The 21,252-nt window shown below is 46.2% G+C and overlaps 1 protein-coding gene across 1 annotated transcript in view; it reads right to left on the bottom strand.

The window, feature by feature from the left end:
- The window catches only part of LOC144101761 (RYamide receptor-like), a 318,561-nt gene that overhangs the window by 7,534 nt on the left and 289,775 nt on the right, over nt 1–21,252 (bottom strand). Inside the window, exons 3-4 of the mRNA XM_077634945.1 lie at nt 20,534–20,689; nt 15,430–15,651 (exon numbers count right to left, since the gene is read on the bottom strand). Coding sequence (XP_077491071.1) covers nt 15,430–15,651; nt 20,534–20,689 — 378 coding nt within the window. The remainder of the gene's footprint in view (nt 1–15,429; nt 15,652–20,533; nt 20,690–21,252) is intronic.

Below are 21,252 nucleotides of genomic sequence, written 5' to 3'. Positions count from 1 at the left end.
GAAACTTGTATGGACTTTTTACAGGTTACTGTTTTGCGCTGCGCTGTGTTTTATGGCACATAAACATCTAAGGCTACCATGCGCCAAACACAAGAATAAAAATGGCTGTAATAATATAGGAACTAAACTTCATCAAATCTGCAGTTTTTGTTTGTGTTCTGGTATAATGGATTGGGTATTATGGCACATAATTAAGTGACTAAGGGCCGTCGTACGATCGTTTTTAAGCGGCTTCCGTCAGGCCCGCTTGGCGAGTGGGCGAGCTGATCCGCCCCGTCCGGCGAACGGATGGAAAGTTCGTCAACTTCAACTTCCGGGCTGGCGAGCGTGTCAGGCCGGCGACCGGATTGCAGCTATTGGCTGATTTTTCCGTGACGTCAGTGACGTCTCGAGCCCTTCCGCCTCGGTTCTGCTGTGCCGGGGCAAGTTGGTCGTCCGTCGACTGAACTGGGGAGCGAGGCCTGGACAGTGGCAGCGATGTCGCGGAGCATGTTATACCCCTGTCACACGGGCACTTTCGATCCTCATTGAGTCAATGCTCATCGAACTCAATGCAGATCGACGGTTGTCACACGGCCACTTTCAAGCGCAATCGAGCTCGATCCTGCTTGACTCGATGCCGATTCCTCAAGAGTGCTTGAGGTTCCAAGCACAATCGAGAACACTCTCGCTCTCATGAAGCTATAAAAATAAACACAAGTTAACAAAACCAAAGCACAATTGTCGTTGTTGTAATTGATTAAAATGTAATACAGAACACTTTTCAGGTACTATGCCTGCTTATATGCAAACATTTGAAAATAATCTCTACACCACGCTCCAAGCTTCGCCGTCAGTGTAAACAAAGATGGCGCCCTCCTGCTCGTCGGCGCGTAAATTGGAGCGAGCGCGAGACAGCTGCTCTCATCGACTGCTGGCAGGACCGCCTAAATAATTTGCGGCGCCAGAAGAGAAACGCCGCAGTCTATGCAGAAATCGCGGAGGCGTTGCGGACCCTCGGGTTGCATCCCACAGCAGCAGAGGTGCGCCACAAAAACCTAGCGCAGATACGCAATGTACCGATTTGGCTACGGATTTGGCTGCCGCTGCCCCCGACTGCACAGTTTTGCCGGACATCGCCATGTTATGGCTGTCGGCGGAACATTTGGCGCCACCTAACACACATGAGGGAAACTTCTCAATGAGCATTGAAAATGCCCGTGTAGCGCCGGATGTTTCGAGCGTGCTCGAAAATCTCGATGCAGATCGAGCTCAATGAGGATCAAAAGTGCCCGTGCGACAGGGGTATTATATAGGCTACATCTTGATATTACGAGTGTTCAGAGTGACTGCGAACTTTGCCGCGTTCAGCAATGGCGACCGACAGTTCCGCTAGTTGGATTCTGTAATCATCTACGCTGACGGAGTTGACAGAGAGCCTCTTCAAACGAACGCGAACCTGTGCAGTGGGGGTGTCACGAAGTGTTTATCTCGAGCTGTTTGTGGTGGTTGCAAGCGTTTGTAATTCCTGCTGCGCGTCTTCAAACCGACGCAAGACCTGTGCAGTGGCGGTGTCACGAAGTGTTTATTTGGAGCGATTTGTGGTTGTTGCAAGCGTTTTGTAATTTCTGCTGCGACTTATTTTCCTGTGCGTGCGCAAGTTTCACAGCATAGCGACAACCGTCCGCGTAATGAAAGTGATTATGGTCGGTGCGAGTGCTTTCTCGTCAAGTCAGCGATATGTTCACCTGCGAAAAACTTGTGACGCACGCCGTTTTCCGAATGCTGAAATGAACTTGGAGCTGTGCAGCTGGTCGCGTCCGTTGCGATGGCTGCAGTAATCGCGACCGAGGCGAGCCCGCGACGTTGTTTCTGCTGCATAGCAAACCGTGTGTGCGATTTGACAAGATCTTGGCTGCACGGCCGTCGCAGTGCTTTCTGCTGCGACAACAGCAGCGTCGCCAGTCTTGTGCGTCTTGGTGCACCATACAGTAGTACGTTTTATGATCATGGGTGCGAGGGTTGCGACAGTGTGCCAGCGGCATTATGTAGGGTGTGTGAAAAAATCGGTGCGCAGTGCAAATGTCAGTTCGGGGGCACCGTCATTTTGTGCGTGCGTGTGTGCGCGCGCGCGCGCGTGTGTGTGCGTGTGCGTGTGCGTGCGTGCGTGTGTGCGTGTGCGTGTGCGTGCGTGTGTGTGTGTGTGTGTGTGTGTGTGTGTGTGTGTGTGTGTGTGTGTGTGTGTGTGTGTGTGTGTGTGTGTGTGTGTGTGTGTGTGTGTGTGTGTGTGTGTGTGTGTGTGTGTGTGTGTGTGTGTGTGTGTGTGTGTGTGTGTGTGTGTGTGTGTGTGTGTGTGTGTGTGTGTGTGTGTGTGTGTGTGTGTGTGTGTGTGTGTGTGTGTGTGTGTGTGTGTGTGTGCGCACGCGCGCCACAAATCAAAGGTACCAAAGTGGATTAAACTGTCTCTATGCTTTAGTTGGAGGCCTGTTTGCCAACTCGAATTTGTCAGTGCCGAGCAGTTGTTCAGCAGCAGCGCTTAATGCTATCAGCTGCATTAGTTCATTTGATGAGGCATTTTCGAAGCCTTCAGCAAGAGATGCAATCCATGCACATTTGCATGTTTATCTGCTGCCTTCATTTGTTTGTGACTGCCTATGAACACGATTATTTGCCTGCTGAGTGACAGCACTGGTTGGCCTGCAAGAACTTATGTGTCGGCAATGTAGCATGCTTCCGAGATTTTCTTTGCCCCATCACATTTTCCACTGGCCAACATTTATTTGCTCACAAGTAAATTCATAATTGTACATTCCTCACTTATCAGATAAGTTACCTGCAACACTTATCCGATCACACCTGTTTTATGGTCATCACAGCACTAGTCCTGCACATGTTCTCAAACAACAGTTACGTTACAAGGCTTTTTTAATTCCTTGAAATGTGCTATACACTGTTGCATGGTGGTTAGCTCTGCAATATCAATGCACACTCATTCCTGCCAGCCCTGCAGTATTGATGCAACTGTGGATCAGTCGAGGCTGACACCAGACATAAATTGAACCCATTTCTTTTTTGCTTGGATCGGCTGAAATGGTTGTGGCCATTAGCAATCACAGATTCTCCGCTTTGCACTGGAACCAAGTTCTGTTTCTGCCTAACATGCACACCTGAAACCAGAGCATTGCATATTTCCTCTCGCAATGCGCTGCGTTTAAACTTAGTGTGGTGGGCTGCGGCGAGTTATCTCTGAGGTTTGAGGTGAGGCGGGGAGTCATCCCTCAGCTTTTTTATTACATATTTACAACCTCTCCTTAAATGTTTCGTCTAACAATTCTTGAATGGTAACACTGTGGTCTGCCATCTTTCAATCAATACCAGTATTCTGCAGAGCATCCGTTTGCATGCACTTGAATAGCGCACTTCCCAGTGTTACGAAGACAGTGTGCACTAACATTTTTTTACTGTCAGCATAACTAAACTGTGCCTACTTATAAGGGCTTTCTGAGCAGGGAATATTTACTGCATACTTGTTTCATTACTCGGCATTTAATAAGGCGCACAGTGTAGTGTGCTCTCACCTATAAATTCTTGTACAACGACCCGCAGCCTAGGACGTTTACGCATGTCCTTAGCATTATCATCTTCCAAGTCTCTTTTAAAACTCCTGTGTTGCCACAGGTTGGGTACTGTAATTCCATATGTCAGAAATCAAGCTTCACAAATCAAGCTTCCTGGGATGAGTTCAAACCTGAGCCGCTTGTTTTATTCTCTCGGACCCTTTCTCGAGGTCCAGTGTCACAGCACTAAACGTGAATCATTAAATCTCTTGATCTGATGCCGAAAGTGCAGGTTTTTTTGCTCCTTACCAACACACCACCAGCTAATCTGTTCAAATCCTTGGTTGCTTCTGCACTGGCCGCACTAACACTTTTAGCCCATTCCACTGAATCTCAAGATTCAATTTTGTTCACGCCACGAAAGACTGCAATTCTCTTGCACCCCACAAGGCTGTGCAACGTACTGTCTTTCGAAGTGGTCACTACAGAAGTGATGCTATAAATGACGAAGCCTTCGAGCTCCTACCTGGCACACCATTTCAAAGCTCGCCACTCAAGTATGTCATTTAGGACCACTAAGGTGTGATACATATTAAAAATGGTGTGCAGTCACTCGGTCACCTCGGCAAACCAATACAATGCTGTATTATGCATAACGTGGTCATCAAGACCTTTCTTCTTAAATTGTTTCAAGCAATATTGGGGCAGATGTACACAATATTAGCATTTGGGCTAACCTGCACACTGCACAAGCTAGCTCTGTCTACCTACATTCGCACGCTGCAAAGGTAAACATGCATTAGTGCGCCTATCTGTGTTAACCAGTCTTTCCTTTCCGCTTGTCTGTTCTGTTCAGCTAAGCAACGCACAGACCTCATAATGTGGCTCAGTGAGGTTTGTACATGTGTATGCTTATGCATGTAACTGTTATATACTCACGTATACTGAGGATAATACTTAGTGAGCAGTTGGTGCATCTTAAACTTAAAAGCTTTCATCATTAGGCTCCAGAACGTGCACTGACATCGCACAGTATACAGGCCTCTGGAATTTCGCCTCCATCGAAATTTGACCGCAGCGGCCAGGATCGAACCAGAGTCTGGGTCAGCAGCGAAGTGCCATAACCACAGAACCACCGCTGCGGCCTTGGAGAACGTATGCATGTATGCCCCAAACATACTTGAGTAGCTTATTTTTCATTTCATTCTATCCTGCGCCATCATACATCTCGTTCTAGAAATCCTATACAAAGCATTCATTCCCAGCCGCAGCCAGGATTAGCAATGTAAACCTTCAAAATCGGTTGTTGCATTCCTTTAACCTGTAAGCTGGTGCAGTTACTCCTGTATCTAATTATGTATACATTACTACGGAAGGAACATGTAGGCTTTTCTGCAGTACTGAACAACCGCTTTGTTTTTAATTCATGGGACAGTTAAGAATAATGCTTTGTGGCTGCAAGCACTAAACGCCACCTTGTTTCTGTACATGTCAACATTGATTGCCCCTCAACAGAACGCCACTTTTTTTCTGTACATGTCAACATTGATTGCCCCTCAACAGAACTCTCCACACTTGCTTACAGTGCTGCAAACTCGTCTTCACAATGTTCGTAGAAATGCAGCTCAGGAAGCACTGGTAAAAAGAAGTGGCCTGCCTGTTATCACTGCAGAATAAAAACCGTGCACTTAAGCCCTGTGGTGCGCACCGTTGCCACTTTAAAGCGTCGCAGTGGTATTTCTATTCCGGCTTTCGTAATGGCCTAAAAAACATGACGAACAGAAATCAGTATTGTTGCTTCGTCATTTTTTCTGTGAGATTGCATGCATTTGCAGTTACCATTTCTCTTCCATGTTCCTCAAAGTTGGGAACTTTTTGATGCCCTCCTATATAGATGCATTCAAAATTGACAGCAACGTGCTAAAATATGGTGAATTTTTCATGCATGCATAATACACACATACACCTTTTGTTCAATGTGAGACAGCAGTGTGTTTGTTGTCATTTGACAACACATACGATGATGCAGGTAGAATTGAACTGTGGCAGGAGTGAACACGGACACAAGAAAAATGATACACAGGTGATACTAGATTTCCCACAGCTGAAGAACCAAGCTGGTCAAAAGTGACCTGTGACAGAGTATTATTAATGGTCATGAACAAGCAGTCCACATCAGCAGGAGCAGATGCCTTGTCTACAGATGCAACAACCAATGTTGCCTAGGTCGCCTTGACGTCAGAACCGATAGTATGGAATTCCCTTCTAAGAACGCGCAGGCATCTGCTGTACACTACTTCTTCTGCAGCGATGGCGTAGAGGTAGAGCATCCGCCTCGCGTGCAAGAGGACCGGGGTTGAAATCCTGGTACCGCGCAATTCTCAACCGGGTTTAAAAAAAAAAAATCCGCGTGTCGATGGAATTGCATAGGCAGGCCTGGAGTGCGGCCTGATCTCGGTGACCAGAACCGACAACGCACTCTCCCACCAGAGCAGGATTTGGCCACCCTGGTGTAGTACTTGGCCACAACCTTCTATGATTAAACCAATTAACCCTCGGCCCTCAGTCCCCAGCGGCTGCGGAGCAACTGACCACGGCGGCGGTCAGACCTGTGACGCAGCGGAGGGTGCTAAGAATCTCTGGCTCCGGACAGGCCGCCATTGGAATCTCAACCTGGCAACGTTTAACGCTAGAACTTTATCTAGTGAGGCTAGCCTAGCAGTGCTGTTCGAGGAACTAGCGGGAATTAAATGGGATGTGATAGGGCTTAGCGAAGTTATGAGGACAGGTGAGGCGTATACAGTACTAAAGGACGGACACATACTGTGCTATCGCGGATTAGCGGATAGACGAGAACTAGGTGGGGGATTCCTCATTAATAAGGATATAGCTGGCAACGTAGATGAGTTCTATAGTATTAACGAGAGGGTAGCAGCTATAGTAATTAGGCTGAATAGGAGGTACAAGCTGAAAGTGGTGCAGGCCTACGCACCCACATCCAGCCGTGATGACCAGACCGTTGAAAGTTTCTATGAGGACGTAGAATCGGCAATTAATAAAGTAAAATCGCAGTACACTGTACTGATGGGCGACTTCAATGCGAAGGGGGGCAAGAAGCAGGCTGACGACCACGCGGTAGGTGACTATGGGATAGGCTCTAGAAATTGCAGGGGAGAGTTATTGGTCGAATTCGCGGATAGAAATAATTTACGGATAATGAATACCTTCTTCCGCAAATGAGAAAACAGGAAGTGGACCTGGAAGAGCCCCAATGGTGAAACTAAAAATGAAATCAACTTCATACTATGCGCTAAACCTGGCATCATTCAGGAAGTGGCCGTCCTCGGAAAGGTGCGTTGTAGCGACCACAGAATGGTAAGGTCTAGAATTAGCTTAGACTAGAAGAGGGTACGGAAGAAGCTAGTGAACAAGAAGACCATTAACTAGTTAGCCGTAAGAGGGAAAGCACATGAGTTTAGGATAGCGCTGCAAAACAGATATTCGGCTTTAACTGAGGAAGACGATCTTGATGTTCATTCAATGCACGATAATCTGACATCAATAATTACGTAGTGCGCAGTAGAAGTAGGCGGTAGGACAGTTCACCAGGATACCGGGAAGCTATCTCAGGTGACGAAACATCTGATTAAGAAGCGCCAAAGCATGAGGGCGTCTAACCCTACCGATAGAATAGAACTAACAGAGCTATCAAAGTTAATAAATAAGCGCAAGGTAGCCGACATAAGGAATTTTAATATGGAGAGAATCGAGCATGCTCTAAAGAACAGACGTAGCCTAAAAGCAGTGAAGAATAAACTAGGCATAGGTAAAAACCAGATGTATGCATTAAGAGACAAGCAGGGCGATGTCATTAGCAATATGGATAAGATAGTTGACGTAGCCGAAGAGTTCTACACAGACCTGTACAGTAGCCAATGTAATCAGAGCGTTAATGAGAAAGACAGCAGTGCACAGCAATGCGTCATCACGCCAGTAACGAAAGATGAAGTAAAGAAAGCCTTAGAAGCAATGAAAAGGGGAAAAGCAGCTGGGAAGGATCAGGTAACAGCAGATCTGTTGAAGGATGGAGGGGACATCGTGCTAGAAAAACTAGCCACCCTGTATACGCAATGCCTTATGACCTCGACTGTACCAGAAGCTTGGAAGAATGCAAACATTATCTTAATTCGTAAGAAGGGAGACGCCAAGGATTTGAAAAATTACAGGCCGATCAGCTTACTATCCGTTGCCTACAAAGTATTTACTAAGGTAATCGCTAATAGAGTCAGGGCAACGTTAGACTTTAATCAACCAAATGATCAGGCAGGTTTTCGTAAAGGATATTCCACAATAGATCATATTCACACTATCAATCAGGTAATAGAGAAATGAGCAAAACGTAACCAACCTCTCTATATAGCTTTCACTGATTACGAGAAAGCATTCGACTCAGTGGAAACCTCAGCAGTCATACAGGCATTGCGTAATCAGGGGGTAGAAGAGCCTTATGTCAAAATACTGGAAGATATATATAGAAACTGCACAGCTACTATAGTCCTCCATAAAGTTAGAAATAAAATTCCAATAAGGAAGGGCGTCAGGCAAGGAGACAGGATCTCGCCAATGCTGTTCACCGCATGTTTACAGGAGGTATTTCGAGGCCTGAATTGGGAACAGTTGGGAATACGAATAAATGGAGAATACCTAAATAATCTGCGATTCGCTGATGACATTGCCTTGCTGAGTCACTCAGGAGGTGAACTGCAAATCATGATCAATGAGTTAGACAGGCAGAGCAGATCGATGGGTCTAAAAATTAACATACAGAAAACCAAGGTAATATTCAACAGCCTAGCAAGGGAACAACAGTTCAGAATTGGCAGCGAGAGCCTAGACGTTGTGTCGGAATACGTCTACTTAGGTCAGGTAGTGACAGCTGATCCGGATCATGAGAGGGAGATAACTAGAAGGATAAGAATGGGGTGGAGCGCATGCGGCAAATGCTCGCAGATCATGAGTGGCAGTTTACCAATTTCCCTGAAGAGGAAAGTGTACAACAGTTTAATCTTAACGGTACTCACCTACGGAGCAGAAACGTGGAGGCTAACCAAAAGAGTTCAGCTTAAGTTAAGGACAACGCAGCGGGCCATGGAAAGAAAAATGATAGGTGTAACGTTAGGAGACCGGAAGCGGGCAGAGTGGGCGAGGGAACAAGCAACGGGTTAATGACACCCTAGTCTAAATCCAGAGAAAGAAATGGGCTTGGGCAGGGCATGTAATGCGAAGGCAAGGTAACCGCTGGTCCTTAAGGGTAACAGACTGGATTCCAAGAGAAAGTAAGCGTAGCAGGGGGCGGCAGAAGGTTAGGTGGGCGGATGAGATTAAGCAGTTTGCAGGCAAAGAAAAGGTGGATGCAGCTGGCAAATCATAGGGTTAATTGGAGAGACGTGGGAGAGGCCTTTGCCCTGCAGTGGGTGTAGTAAGGCTGATGATGATGATGGTGATGATGATGACTTCTTCTGCAGGACAGTCAAGCAGACACTGTTCGTGACATCGCTTTGGACAGTTCGTAGTATCAATGAGGGTCGTCTCTTTTTTGTTCCATGCTAGCTATGCGGATATGTCCCTAGAACAAATATTTTTGTTTGCTTTGAGTTCGCTTCCAAAGTAAGCCAATAAGCAATGTTCAGTTTCTATTTTTGGTCGTCACATGTTATCGCTGGACACTACACAAATTACGTAGTGTGTGAATCAGAATCATAAAATTTCGATCACAGAAATTTCAGCATGTTCAGATGCTTAATATGTGCCAGGCATCTATTTTTAATTTGTCTCATGACCATTCCACTCAAAGGTCACCCTGAGAGGAAAAATGTATGTCACAAGGCCACCCTCCTCAAAGCCAGCAAAACATTGTCGGATATACACCATTACTTTTTTACTTGCAGTTATATTTCATGCAGGCAGTCAACATCAGTGTTGATGTATTTCACTCAGGATGTTTATTTTCTTTTTTAAACAATGGAAACTCACTATACGAATGTACTTGATTGCATAGAAGTTCACCAGCTAAAAATAATGAGTCATATTCACCCGACATCACTGCTATCATACAGCAGCGCAGAGACCCGTATGAAACAATTAAACTCATGGCTACAGACAAAGTGCAGGAACCAGTGTGTATGCATATGTAGTGCATGCTGTAAGTACTGATTCTCAGTTCAGAACGCTGGCCCCCCGTAACATACTTGACAGTTACCACCTAGCAACTGTGGCCCCATTTCCGTCAGTATAAATGTTCATTCTTCAAATGCATGCGCTTTAATTAGCATCCAACTGTGCAGCTCTGCATACAATAATTCCAAGTAGGTGTCAGCAGTTCACCATGATGGCTGTCACTCATCCTGCTTTTCGATTATAACCTCAGGAATGCCTTCAGGTGCTGTCCCTGGGCCTTTTTGCACCTCGGTCCTGTTATGGGGACGGTGCATGTGATTAGTCCCTTTAGTTCATCCACCAATAACTCTTTCCTCTCGAGGCTCTTGACTGGTACATGTTCCCCTCCGTAATGTCATTTCCCACCTGTGTTTGTTGCCCTCTGAGCTTCTCCTAATAAATACAGGCTTCATCAACTGTTTCTTCAGTTATTTCATTATCCTTTGTAATTGTATGACCGGCGCAGCATTCCTTTTTGAGAGTTTGACATTCGTTGTTTTAAAGGCCCCTTGTAGGCGGTGTTGGCATTGCGCGCATTCATCTCGGCATCCATGTAATCAGTACGCGCTACTGATACCGCAGCTATGTGCTTCCGAATTCGCTCACACTATCATGTACAGATCGCAGCCTGCCTTAATTTCGAGTGCTACTGCATTGTACATGCGTCCGTCTCCTTGCCTTTCGTCTCGTGCCCCACTAGTAAGGAAGCTCTTGCCAGCGGTTCAACGCGCGGGCACAGCAGGGAATCAAGGCATCAAGGGGTATATCCACGAGACGGTTCGCTTTGAAACCAGTTCGCCGCCTCACATCAACGTTGCGTGTGCAATGTGCTTCGTCCTGTTGCCGGAGAAAGTGGACCAGTTCTTCGCGTGACGTCACCGTTGCGTGGGCAATGTGCTTCGCCCTGCTGCCGGAGAAAGTGTGGTTTTCGTTAAATATTTCATTTTCTTCTCGCGCTTGCAATCTCAACGCAAATCGCACCGCCCTCGTGGTATACGCAGCAGCGGCTGCGCATGTTTTGCAACGGCTGCCTGTATTGCAGACGGATTTTTTTCTGCGCTCGGCGCATCGAGCGGTATTGAGGTTCTTGGTGACGATTCAGGAAATCGGAGACACAGCGAAGCAGCGCTCTCTCTGATGACATCATAATAACTACGCTGAAACTGCACGATTGCGTCGGCAGCGACGAATTGTGCGACTAATTGCCAGTTCGCCCTGTTTGTGTAGGCCATGTAACCACGCAAAATCTCTACACAAGAGCTACTCATCTGGTAGCTGACGAGAGCCGCCGACAACAGCAAGAACTTCAAAACGCACGCCATGGCGATGCCGAGGCTCAGCCTAGGTACACATCGCCGAGGAACAGAAAAAAGTACCACGTGACCACGTTCTTGCTCCGGCTAGGTTGCCATCAGCCGGAGAAGGCTATTGGACAGACGGCAATGCCGGGCGCGCCAATGGGCATGCTGGGGCCATCCGCTTCGCTCGCAATCGCCAAAGTGATCGTACAACACCTTTCCGCCTCACGTCCGCCTGGCGGCCGAAAATAGGCGGCCCGCTCGCCAAGCGGGCCTGGTGGAAGCCGCTCCGAAACGTTCATACGACGGCCCTAAGGCCCTCGTGCGCCAAACGCAAGGCTTGTTCTGTTTGCTTCCTGGTAAGAACCGAAAATTTCTAAATAGTTAACTAAGAGCTGCGATATTTGGTTAAAACTGAATAAAAAACTGATAAAAGTACACCGATTTCCATTACTGAAAATTTGTCTTAACCAAAAACGTCAGTACTCTTTTCTTGCTGGCTGTTGAAAGGAGTTATACTCAAACAACGGAGAAAGTTACGGATTACGGAAGACGGGCACGGGGAGACGGTAGTACCGTTCGACTACGCAACTCGGTTGTGCGTTTTGAGGTATTTCTCCGCATAATTACGCGCCTCTGCACACTGGGAGGCTACAGTAGTCACATTTCTGGGTTCTTGTGCCGGGGACCAAAAGCCGGTAGCTGAGTGCTTGCTTTATTTCGTTAGTTTGTTGGGGCTGGTCGTACAGCCCCTAAAACGGCGCCGTTAGCGTGGGTTTGTTTGAAAACAAACTTTAAACTCCAGGAACGGCGGTTAGCCGACTGCGGAATGCCAAAAGCCTTGGAAGATCGTTTCCTTCCGCCAAGGCAGATCCGACACGCGGACTCCTTAGGTTCGGAGAGGGGCGTGAAATATGGCAGCCCAGAAGCACACCGCTGACGAGGGCCAAAGCTCCAAGGACAGACAGCGAACCGTGGAGAGGGTGGTGCGCGCAATAAAGACTGTATGTTGGCTACCGTTTGGCTCCTGCATTCCTTTTGTGCGTGTGGCTTGTGTTGTAACTCTCCGTAAACGACTTCGAGGAATGCATGTGGTGCTCGCGGGTAAACAACTTCATGGGAAACGGCGTCCTACTCGGAAGGGACCTTTTGGTAAACTTGACTTTGTTCTTGCTCTAGTGACGGAGGAGTGAGGAGACAGAGTCAAGCTAGGCGCTGGTCCGAAGAACGTGGAACCGCGGTGCTTTGTGCAAGTTAGGTCGGTAAGGCGGACAGGTTTTTGTGAGGAGCGAACGCTGGCCTGACGTTCCTGATCACTCTGCAGAATATGGGCCGCCTAAGTAGATTTTTAAGCAAGCGGCACATAAACAGTGCTTTAAATCGTCCGAAGATGTTGTCTAGCCTGTTCCTGCGACGTGTAGGCGGATCACCGAATCATCAGGGAACTCTATTTGAACATCGAGATTGACGCCATCGATTGTTATCATCATCGGTCCAAATACAACTCCACCTCCTCGCGAAACATTTCTTGCTGGCGAAGTCCTGTTAACTGCCATCATCCGCTTAGAGCGGTTACGTGATTCAGTAGGCTCCTCCACTGCATGTAAGGATACTGACCCGAAACCATGCACGAGCGCCAAGAATAATTGTCATGTTCGGTCTACCTTGACGCTTGCGGTTCCGTCACTGCCACCACCATACGGACCATGTAAGACCCGACCTTTTGCTCAATCCAGTGCTGAAACCCAACGTTAACATGAAAACTTAGCTTTTAGAAGCCAACTTTCACTTGTGTTTTTGTCTTCCGGTTCCACCATGTAACATTCGTTCCTTTTAATAATGGCGATGACATTTCTCTCAAATCACCGCGTTGGCTCAGTGGCTATGGTGGTCGGCTGCTGACCCGAAAGACGCAGGTTCGATTCCGGCGGTCGCATTTTACGGTAGCGAAATTCTAGAGGTCCGTGTGCTGTGCGATGTCAGTACAAGTTAAAGAATCCCAGGTGGTCGAAATTTCCCAAGCCATTCACTACGGCATCCCTCATTGCCTGTGTCGTTTTGGGACGTTAAACCTCCATAAATCAAACCATTTCTTTCTACAAACGCAGCTCTAAGTACTCCCATTTTTGCGTTAATTAGTGGCAAACCGAGTGATCGATCTGATAAAAGGTCTGGAGAAATTCTAGGTAGGTAATTTCCACAAGTGAAATTTGACGTAGGAGTAAGCATGGTGGAATGGGATGTGCTCATAATAAAATTATGCCAAATGCTTTTTCATTACTTCCTCGAGGTTCATGCTTGATAGTAAGATGTGGTATGTATTTACTACTTTTCCGCATTTTCGCCATGTAGGTTTATCTGCTTTTGCGAGAATTAAGCTGTCTGCTCAGCGAGTGTGTCAACAGGAAGGCAACATAAAGTTACTTCGAAGTAGCGCTTTGATTACTACATGACTTCAGTTGCTCGAAGATCGGCTTCACTAGGTGTAGTTTGTTGTTCACTTATTTATCCCACGAAGCCTGCTACATCACTCTCAGTTTACTCGGTGCAGACTTCATGCAGTCTTCATGCGGTATATTGACTTGCTGTATTTTAGTAGTACCTCCTCGCGCAGCACGTGCATCCGCCCTCTCGTTCCAGATGATTTTAACGCGGCTAGGTGCCTAGCACAACTTAATTACATGTCTTTCTGTTTCGGCAGTTATTACATTATATATGATGCCTTCTACTAAGGGTTCTATTCCATGTCTGCAGCATTGTGCAGTGATTACGCAGAGGGTGTCGAGTTAATAGCTGCTGTTTTAGACGTTTTTTTCCTACTTTTATTCTAGAGCCACGGAAATGACGCAGCATTCGGCAGAAAAAAGTGATGCGCGCGGGGGCAGCCTTCTATTTTCCCCAGTTTGCCTTGTCTTTCCAACATTCAGTGTTATTTAATAACCATCGGGGTAAAAGCTTGTGTGATTATCATATGTTTCATTAAGCGGCAAGAACTCTCACAGGACATATTCTTGTTGGGTTTGGTTTTTCCGAATGTGTGCTAATGTAAAGTGCCATACAAGGGGAAGATTGCACCAGTGTTGTAGTGGGCCAGGTCTACATGCAGCATGTCTCGCAAAATGCATCTTGTATGTCGATTTCTTGGCAGTTTTTTCCCAAAACGTATGAGCAGCGGCCTGATCGCTCCGCATTTATGGCTAAGTAGCGTTCTGGATGGAGAGTTTGTAATGATGGGGTAATTGAGATGTTGCGGTAATGAATGAATTTTGAGGACGTATGTAAGCACCATTTTCGATATGAAAGTTGTGGTTCGTTGGTTTGCACGTAAATACTGCTTAAGGACCAGCAGCGGAGTCAATCGGAACAAAAGAATGACGCAGTTAGTCGTATACATTCAATTAGGTTGATCTCATCGGTACTTGCATGATTTTGTACTAAAGGGCGTCAGTTTGAACTCTGTTTGAAATATAGCTAATACTAAACGCTTCTTGGTTAACCTGGGCATCGATTTCATCCGCGAAGACACAGCGGTGTTTGAAAGTCAGCGTTAGTGCCGTGCAATTCACCTTAGTGGTGACTTTAAGTGAGCTCAGTCAAGTGCACTTGGACGTAACTAAGCCAGGCCATTCCCACCGAGTTGACTGCATGTCTGAGTGAGGTCAGGGCTTGGGTGTTCGGTGTTACCTTATGAGCTTGTCTGGCTCCAAGTAATGAGCTACGTTTTGTGCTCTTATTTCGCGAGTATTGATTTGTGGAAGGCTGGTTCTTTGGACCAACATTTGTCACAGAGAAAAGTAGACTAGGCACGTTGTAAAGTTCAGCTTATTTACTTCGCAGTATTCAACTTACTTACCTTGCTGCAAAAATCAATTTCGCCTTTTCCAAAGGCAGCCAACTCACAAAACTTAAAATTTGGTGTAGATCAAATTACATTTGCTTCAACGTTTGTTGGATGTGCTTACATTTTATCCTACAAGTAGAATGTGCGCATGTAATGAGGTGACCACGCCTGTATAAGGTAGTCTGGTGCGAAAGCTCCTCCTAGTTTGCGCAGTTTTCGAGTATAGTTTTGAAAGCTTGGCCTCAGCACTGCGCTATACATTCGGAGCCTTCGTGCACTCATTGGAGTCCAAGAGGGTGCAGTCCGAATCCGAAGCCATAATGACACGCCGTAAGCATGATTAAACGCACTTGAGAGCTCTCTCAAGACAGTTTCGGAAACGTGCATGCCAGCACCCCCTTGCCTAATTACTCTTTCTGGCAATGCCGCAGCGCCTATAACAAACGAGCTCTTAAATGCACAATTTAGTAGGCCGAGTTCAACAAATTACACTCATTCAAAACAGTGTAAAGGGCACACGCTAGTCACATGCACTCACCCGGAAGTTGTCGCTCATGAAGCAGTAGATGATGGGGTTGACGAAGCTGTTGGCCATTGAGAACCAGTGACAGGAGAAGAACGCCGCAATGTACAGGTACTGCTGCTCGGCTGTCTCCGCCAGCATAGCTTCGCGGTCGAAGTACAGTATCAAGTTCATCAGGTGAATAGGAAGCCAGCATACCGCGAACATCAGTACCACCGTGGCCAGCATCTTGACGACCTATTTTCAAAGTGGAGATAGAAAGAGAGGAAAGAGGGCATCTGAAAACTCAAAGCGCCGATTCTCAACGGCGAAGTTTGTTTCCTTCTCTGCCTGGAAGAGTTTCGCCGTACTTAAGTGGCACACCTAATGCTGTAAGGTCGCCCACGACTAGCGGAATATTCCACCTGCATACAACATTGACCAGTGAAGAGGGGTGCGACTTAAATCGGCGATCGAACAGGTTCTCGTCACATGTAACCATCGAACGAACATTTTTGCACTTGAGAAATAACAAGTGCTTATGGCTTCCCCGGTTTACGTTGTGCGCTCAAACTTCAATTTTTTTGTCCCGACAAAGTTCTACTCTGTCGGTTTAGCTTTCTAGCTGATTTTTACAACAGCCATCAGTGTGCTCAGCGAACTCCGAAGCTTTCGCGTCATTCGTCCTTGGTCCAGCACGCATTCCTCTTAAAGATGCATGCGAGTGGATGTAAAAGCTTAGGACGGTCTTTTGCCTGCACGCTTTTTTTCTCGCTATTCCACACAACCTTTCTTTCGCCTTGATCATTATTAGCGTCTGTTGTGTTTTTCACTACCAGTCTCCATAGTTCTAACTTAAATGCGAACTGTATAGCTCTCCGGAAGTGGAACATTTGCCAGCATGCATTTGCTCTCCGTTAAAATTCAAACACACAAAGAAAAATAGAATACAATACCGGCAGACCGCCGCGATCTATTCCTATTCGCCACCGTGGTGGACAAAAGTGCCTGTCTGCAGTTGGGACTAAAAGTGAAGCGATAGGAGGGTGGAGGATACAAAGAGAATTGCGAAAGTTAAGAACATATTTTAGGTATAGTTACGTTTAAGTGCAACCAGCCCATCTCGCAAAGTTTCAATGCAGGTATGAAAGGGATAAAAAAAATTACATGGGAACAAGGTGCAGCTATCTTGTATTGTTGTGGTCGCACCCAGTATTCATGGCAAACCCGCTTTCAAGTTTCATTGTCCAGGGGGCTGACATACTTGCCTTTAATGTTATTAGGATGCTCGCATTAAAGCTCTGTTCATTTCATGCATTTTAAACACACCTCGCATCTTTTTCACTTCAAAGAAAAAAAATGCCACCCTTGCAACACAGCGGCGACGTAAGCAAACTCGAAGTTCGGCACCGTGACACTGTAAAATATTGGAGGGTTCTTTAGCATTCGCTCTGCTTTAAATATCATGTTCAAAAAAGAAACACTAAAATTTGGGAGGAATTTCTAACAGTGTGTAGTAAAAGTACCGACATGCATTTCATTCTAATGCCAAAAGAAGCGATAAAAACATTAACTTTATTGCAGTTTTAGACGAAAGGCACGGAGGTAATATTACCGTGCACAGAAGCATGGTATTCAAATTTTTTAAGCGAAAGTGCTAGACGACATAACTTTAAATTGCTTTCTCACTCGAAGAGGCTGGAAACAAGCCATAGGTACTGGCTTGATTTAAAAGTAAGGAAAATAACGGCAAAGTACTCTTTCTTGTGCTCAAAAGGGAAGGAAGCAGTAGAAACAGCCATAACAATAACTTAATCGCAAAAAAGCTTAACTTGGGATCTCTCTCAGCTCGTGAAAGATAAAAGAAAAAAAAGGAACGATGAAATTCGTGCCCTTTACAACTGTGGACACTCCAGATGCAGCTTCAATGCAATGCAACTCGACCCGTCACAAAATGTGCTTCGAGGTTGCATCGCGAACGAACGGACGCACAAACAAAAAAAGTCTAGATTCGCATCACATGATGGGCGCAGCTCGTGCTTTTTGCTGTTTTATATCTTTTTTTCTGTCCTTTGGTTTAGTGCCCGCCAGATAGTAACGTCCTTCGTGCATATTGTGATTTTTTTTCCCTTACAGTTGAGGCCAACCTCTCGGAAGTGCTGTCTTGAAAGTAGAACTGCGACTTAAGCCGTGTCCTGGGCAGTGAACACTCGAACGGTCTAGCGGCATCAAGATTCGGCAAGCGGCGCACTGCGCCCGTAACACATGGACTTCCTTCCGGCCGCAAGAACTCTGCTCTCGGCCCCTAACGCGTCGCCCCAAAAAGGCTAGCGACATTGCGCTTAGCGAGATCAAATCGTGTGCCTTCCCAAAGATTTCCGATAGGAGTCCAGAATCATTGCGGCGGGTACTGGTACTTTGGCGGAATCTACAGGCAATGGCTGTTGCTCTGCCTTGAATTATTTCCTGTCGGATCATCAGACCTCCACACTATCTTGGACTTGCACTTATGAGCATTGCTCTTCGCGGGATATCTGCAAGGCTGTAAGGTTTCGTAGGTATGGGGCTGGCACTTTCCACGACGATCGTGGTTAAAGTCAGCGGCGACACGTAAGACCACTGCACCTGTGCAGTCTGCCCTCTGCTGCAGTGTCTTGTTAAAGCGAAGAGTTCTCGGAAACGCTTTTCAGTTTACCATGCTTTCTCTAGTTTGCGTCGAAAGCCCAAAACAACCTGCCTAAAGATATTCCATAAGCTACGCTAAATTGAGCTCTACCAGGCAGTCAAGAAAATATTGCCGTAGAACATAATGTTGCTAATTTGGTCGTATGTGCAAGAAAAAAATTAACCATTCACGTGGTTGAATATGAAGTGTAATTCTATGCCCGATGGTCATGCGGCCTTTACCTCTTTGGGTTGGATTATTCAGTTCTATGAGGCCTTTCTGAATATTTTCCTGCACTTTCCTTGAATTAAAGAATATGTATCCGAATTTTTTTTTTTGGCTGACACTGTTCGTGCGCAAGGCAGCACGCATTTTCACTACGCACTCATTTCAGTTCTCGAAATAAGTTGGTGTGGCGTTACATTGTGTTGAAAGCTGCTTCAGTTCCGTATTATTAGCCAGAAATTTGGTCACGCTGAGAAACTATGAATGAGAACAATCTAGTTGAAATCAAGCGCAGGAGTTGCTAAGTGCGCTTAAATTATGTGCGGTTAAAAGTGCAACCGGGATAGACTGGGGTGTTGTAATATGCTCATAATTTTATCTAGGAAATGCTTACGCTCATGAGCCTTAGAAATGCTTAGGCTCATTACAGCGACCCTATTGTTCTTCTTTTCTTGGCGAGTGTTAGGTTTTTCATAATGACATCATTTCTTTGCCAGACGAGTTTTCGCCGAACTCTGGACTAGGTGTTTTTGAGGTTGCACCAGATTTGCGGGTAAACCTTTCATTTGCGTTCATTAGCTTCATCGCCGTATCCGCGTTTAGAAACTTATAGCTCTAGCCAACTTCTATCCTATCTTTGTAAAAAATGAACAGGTTGTGCAGTTTGGTGTACAAGGAGAGCCCGCAGAATGTGTACGCCCCGAATATTGTGTTCCCACCATTTATTTGTCAGCTGGCGAGAGATGATGGAACAAAGCTACACTAAAGCTGTTCTTTTTTTTACCCTTTTTGAGCAGCTCAAACCGTGCTAGGCGCCGCTTTCGCCGCCGTCTGCGAATTGGCGAGGCGATTAACCAGAATTATAGAACTGAAAAGATTAGCTTTGTCATGCCAGCTCTAGATAGTAGAAGTTCTAGCCCATAAATTTTGCGATGTTAATTGCGCTGCCTTAAACAGAGTCCATCATATTTTGTCGTGCAGATGACTCATGTTATTTTCCTCCTTTTACATGTAGATCCACACTACACGCCACATTTCGGCTAAGAAATAAGTGCGCGTCCGGCGCAGTTCATCTACTCGCCAGATTTCAAGACTCTACCATAGGGGAAGTGGCGGCCGTGACGACATTTGCTTGCCTGCGACGACGCTGCGTCACTTTGTGGCCAATTGAAAATCCTCGTCAGCTCTTTGACGTAGGCGTTTTAGTGCACCATTGACGACAGCAACGACAACGCCGAGCACTTAGCTTTCGCATTCGGAATGATGCTGTCCGCTGTAGGCGGCTTGTGCGTGGAATCTTTTTACCTTCGAGGACATTTCCTTAGAGCTAGTTCTTCTTTTTAGGGCTTAACGTGGGCAGAACGGGACTACAGGAGCAAAGAGAAAGAAAAACACAAGAATTGACAAAAATGACCCTCGAACGCAACAGACAGGAAAGCAAGCTCACTCTTTCTTTCTGGAAACTTATCTCAGCACGAGTCATCGTAGTTCTTTCCATTACTTCTTTTTTTGGACGTTGATAGAAAAACTTAGAGCGACTAGAGTGCAGCTTTTTAGGTCGTGGTCAAAGTGCAGTTTCACGAAAGAAATTATACAACAAAAAAAAAGCATCAGCCAAGTCTAATGGCCTTTTCGTACTCTTCGCAGACTTTGCTAGCAAAAAGAGTAGATTCCGTGGAAAGCTACATAAACAGCTAAATTCGTCGCTTGCGTCGTCGCCGTTCCCACTATTTTCCCACCTTCGCGCTGTTTCTTAGTAGAAACGAAGTGGTAGAATAGCTGGCGTATACCTATCAGTCACTTGCAAAGTAAACAAAATTTTGTTCCCGTATTTACTTGTTCAATCTATTGACACTTCGGGGGAGTGGTATGTTGACGCGAAAATGCGACTCTGAAACGCTTTCCCACAACAGCAGTAAGGCTCATAAACTTTATGATGTCGGGCGTCTGTACACTTCTATAAAAATATCCTGTTCTCCCTCCTCTTGAGCAGATTTTAGAAGAGCCCCGCTTCCTTGGTTGCTTTCTTGAAGAAGAAATATCTCAGGTGAAAAACTTCGCTATTCGGCATGGGTAAAAACGGAAATATGATTGCTTTTTGCCACATTGTTACAGCGCCTTGTCAAACCACTACTTGTTTCGTACCAGTTTCTCCAGTAAGGTTCTCGAATGAGTAGGCTTTTGCGCTCATGATACTGTTTAGCAGCATAGTCTGATGTGCACTGAGAGCGCTGAGCAGTCATCACTCGCCTTCATTTTTGCTGAAAGTTGCTGCTGGTCCCTCTGGGCGTCTGCGTTGCCTGGGGAAGTGTGGCGCCACATTCTCCAGCCAATGGAGGAGTACGTGAAGGTCAGCGCCAACATGGGGGTCATGAATGTCACCGTGAAGATAACCGCTGTGTACACCTGTGCGAGGAAGAGAAATGCATTGCCATGAGGAAAGTGAGCGCGTGAGCAAGCTTGTGCATTAAGTGGTACAAGATCGTCCTTTAAACCCACCAGCGGCCAACAGAGGATCGAAGATTTTACCGGAGAAATGACACGACTGGGCCGATTGCCCCCGAAGGAAATATCTTTTTTTTGATGCGGAAACGCATTGATGGGCTAGCCCGTCTAATTTTAGCGGCACAAAATTTGCGTCCGTACTGTGAAGATCGTCTGAAAAGCAATAAAGGTCCAAGCTCACCTATATTAAAATAAAAAGCACTCCTTTCTTTGTAAGGGCGCACGGCTACAAGAACGTGTAGACAGGAGAGTGGATAGGTTATTCATGCTATCCAGCTAGAGAGCTTGAAGGAACTTAAAGGCAAAGACGCTGAAGTAGTAGACCTAGAAGCATATAGCCTCAATAAAATGCATGCGCTGCATTGGGGGTGGGGGGCTCCTGTTAGAAGGAGAACAGGATAATGGGGACAGTGTCACCAATCGCAAGTGCCGCGGATGGGAATGTATTTCGGCGTAAGTTGCAT

This window comes from Amblyomma americanum, chromosome 1 (assembly GCF_052857255.1).
Source record: "Amblyomma americanum isolate KBUSLIRL-KWMA chromosome 1, ASM5285725v1, whole genome shotgun sequence".
NCBI lineage: Eukaryota > Metazoa > Arthropoda > Arachnida > Ixodida > Ixodidae > Amblyomma > Amblyomma americanum.
The sequence above is the reverse complement of the archived record's forward strand: the minus strand, read 5'-3'. Positions and strand labels throughout refer to the sequence as shown.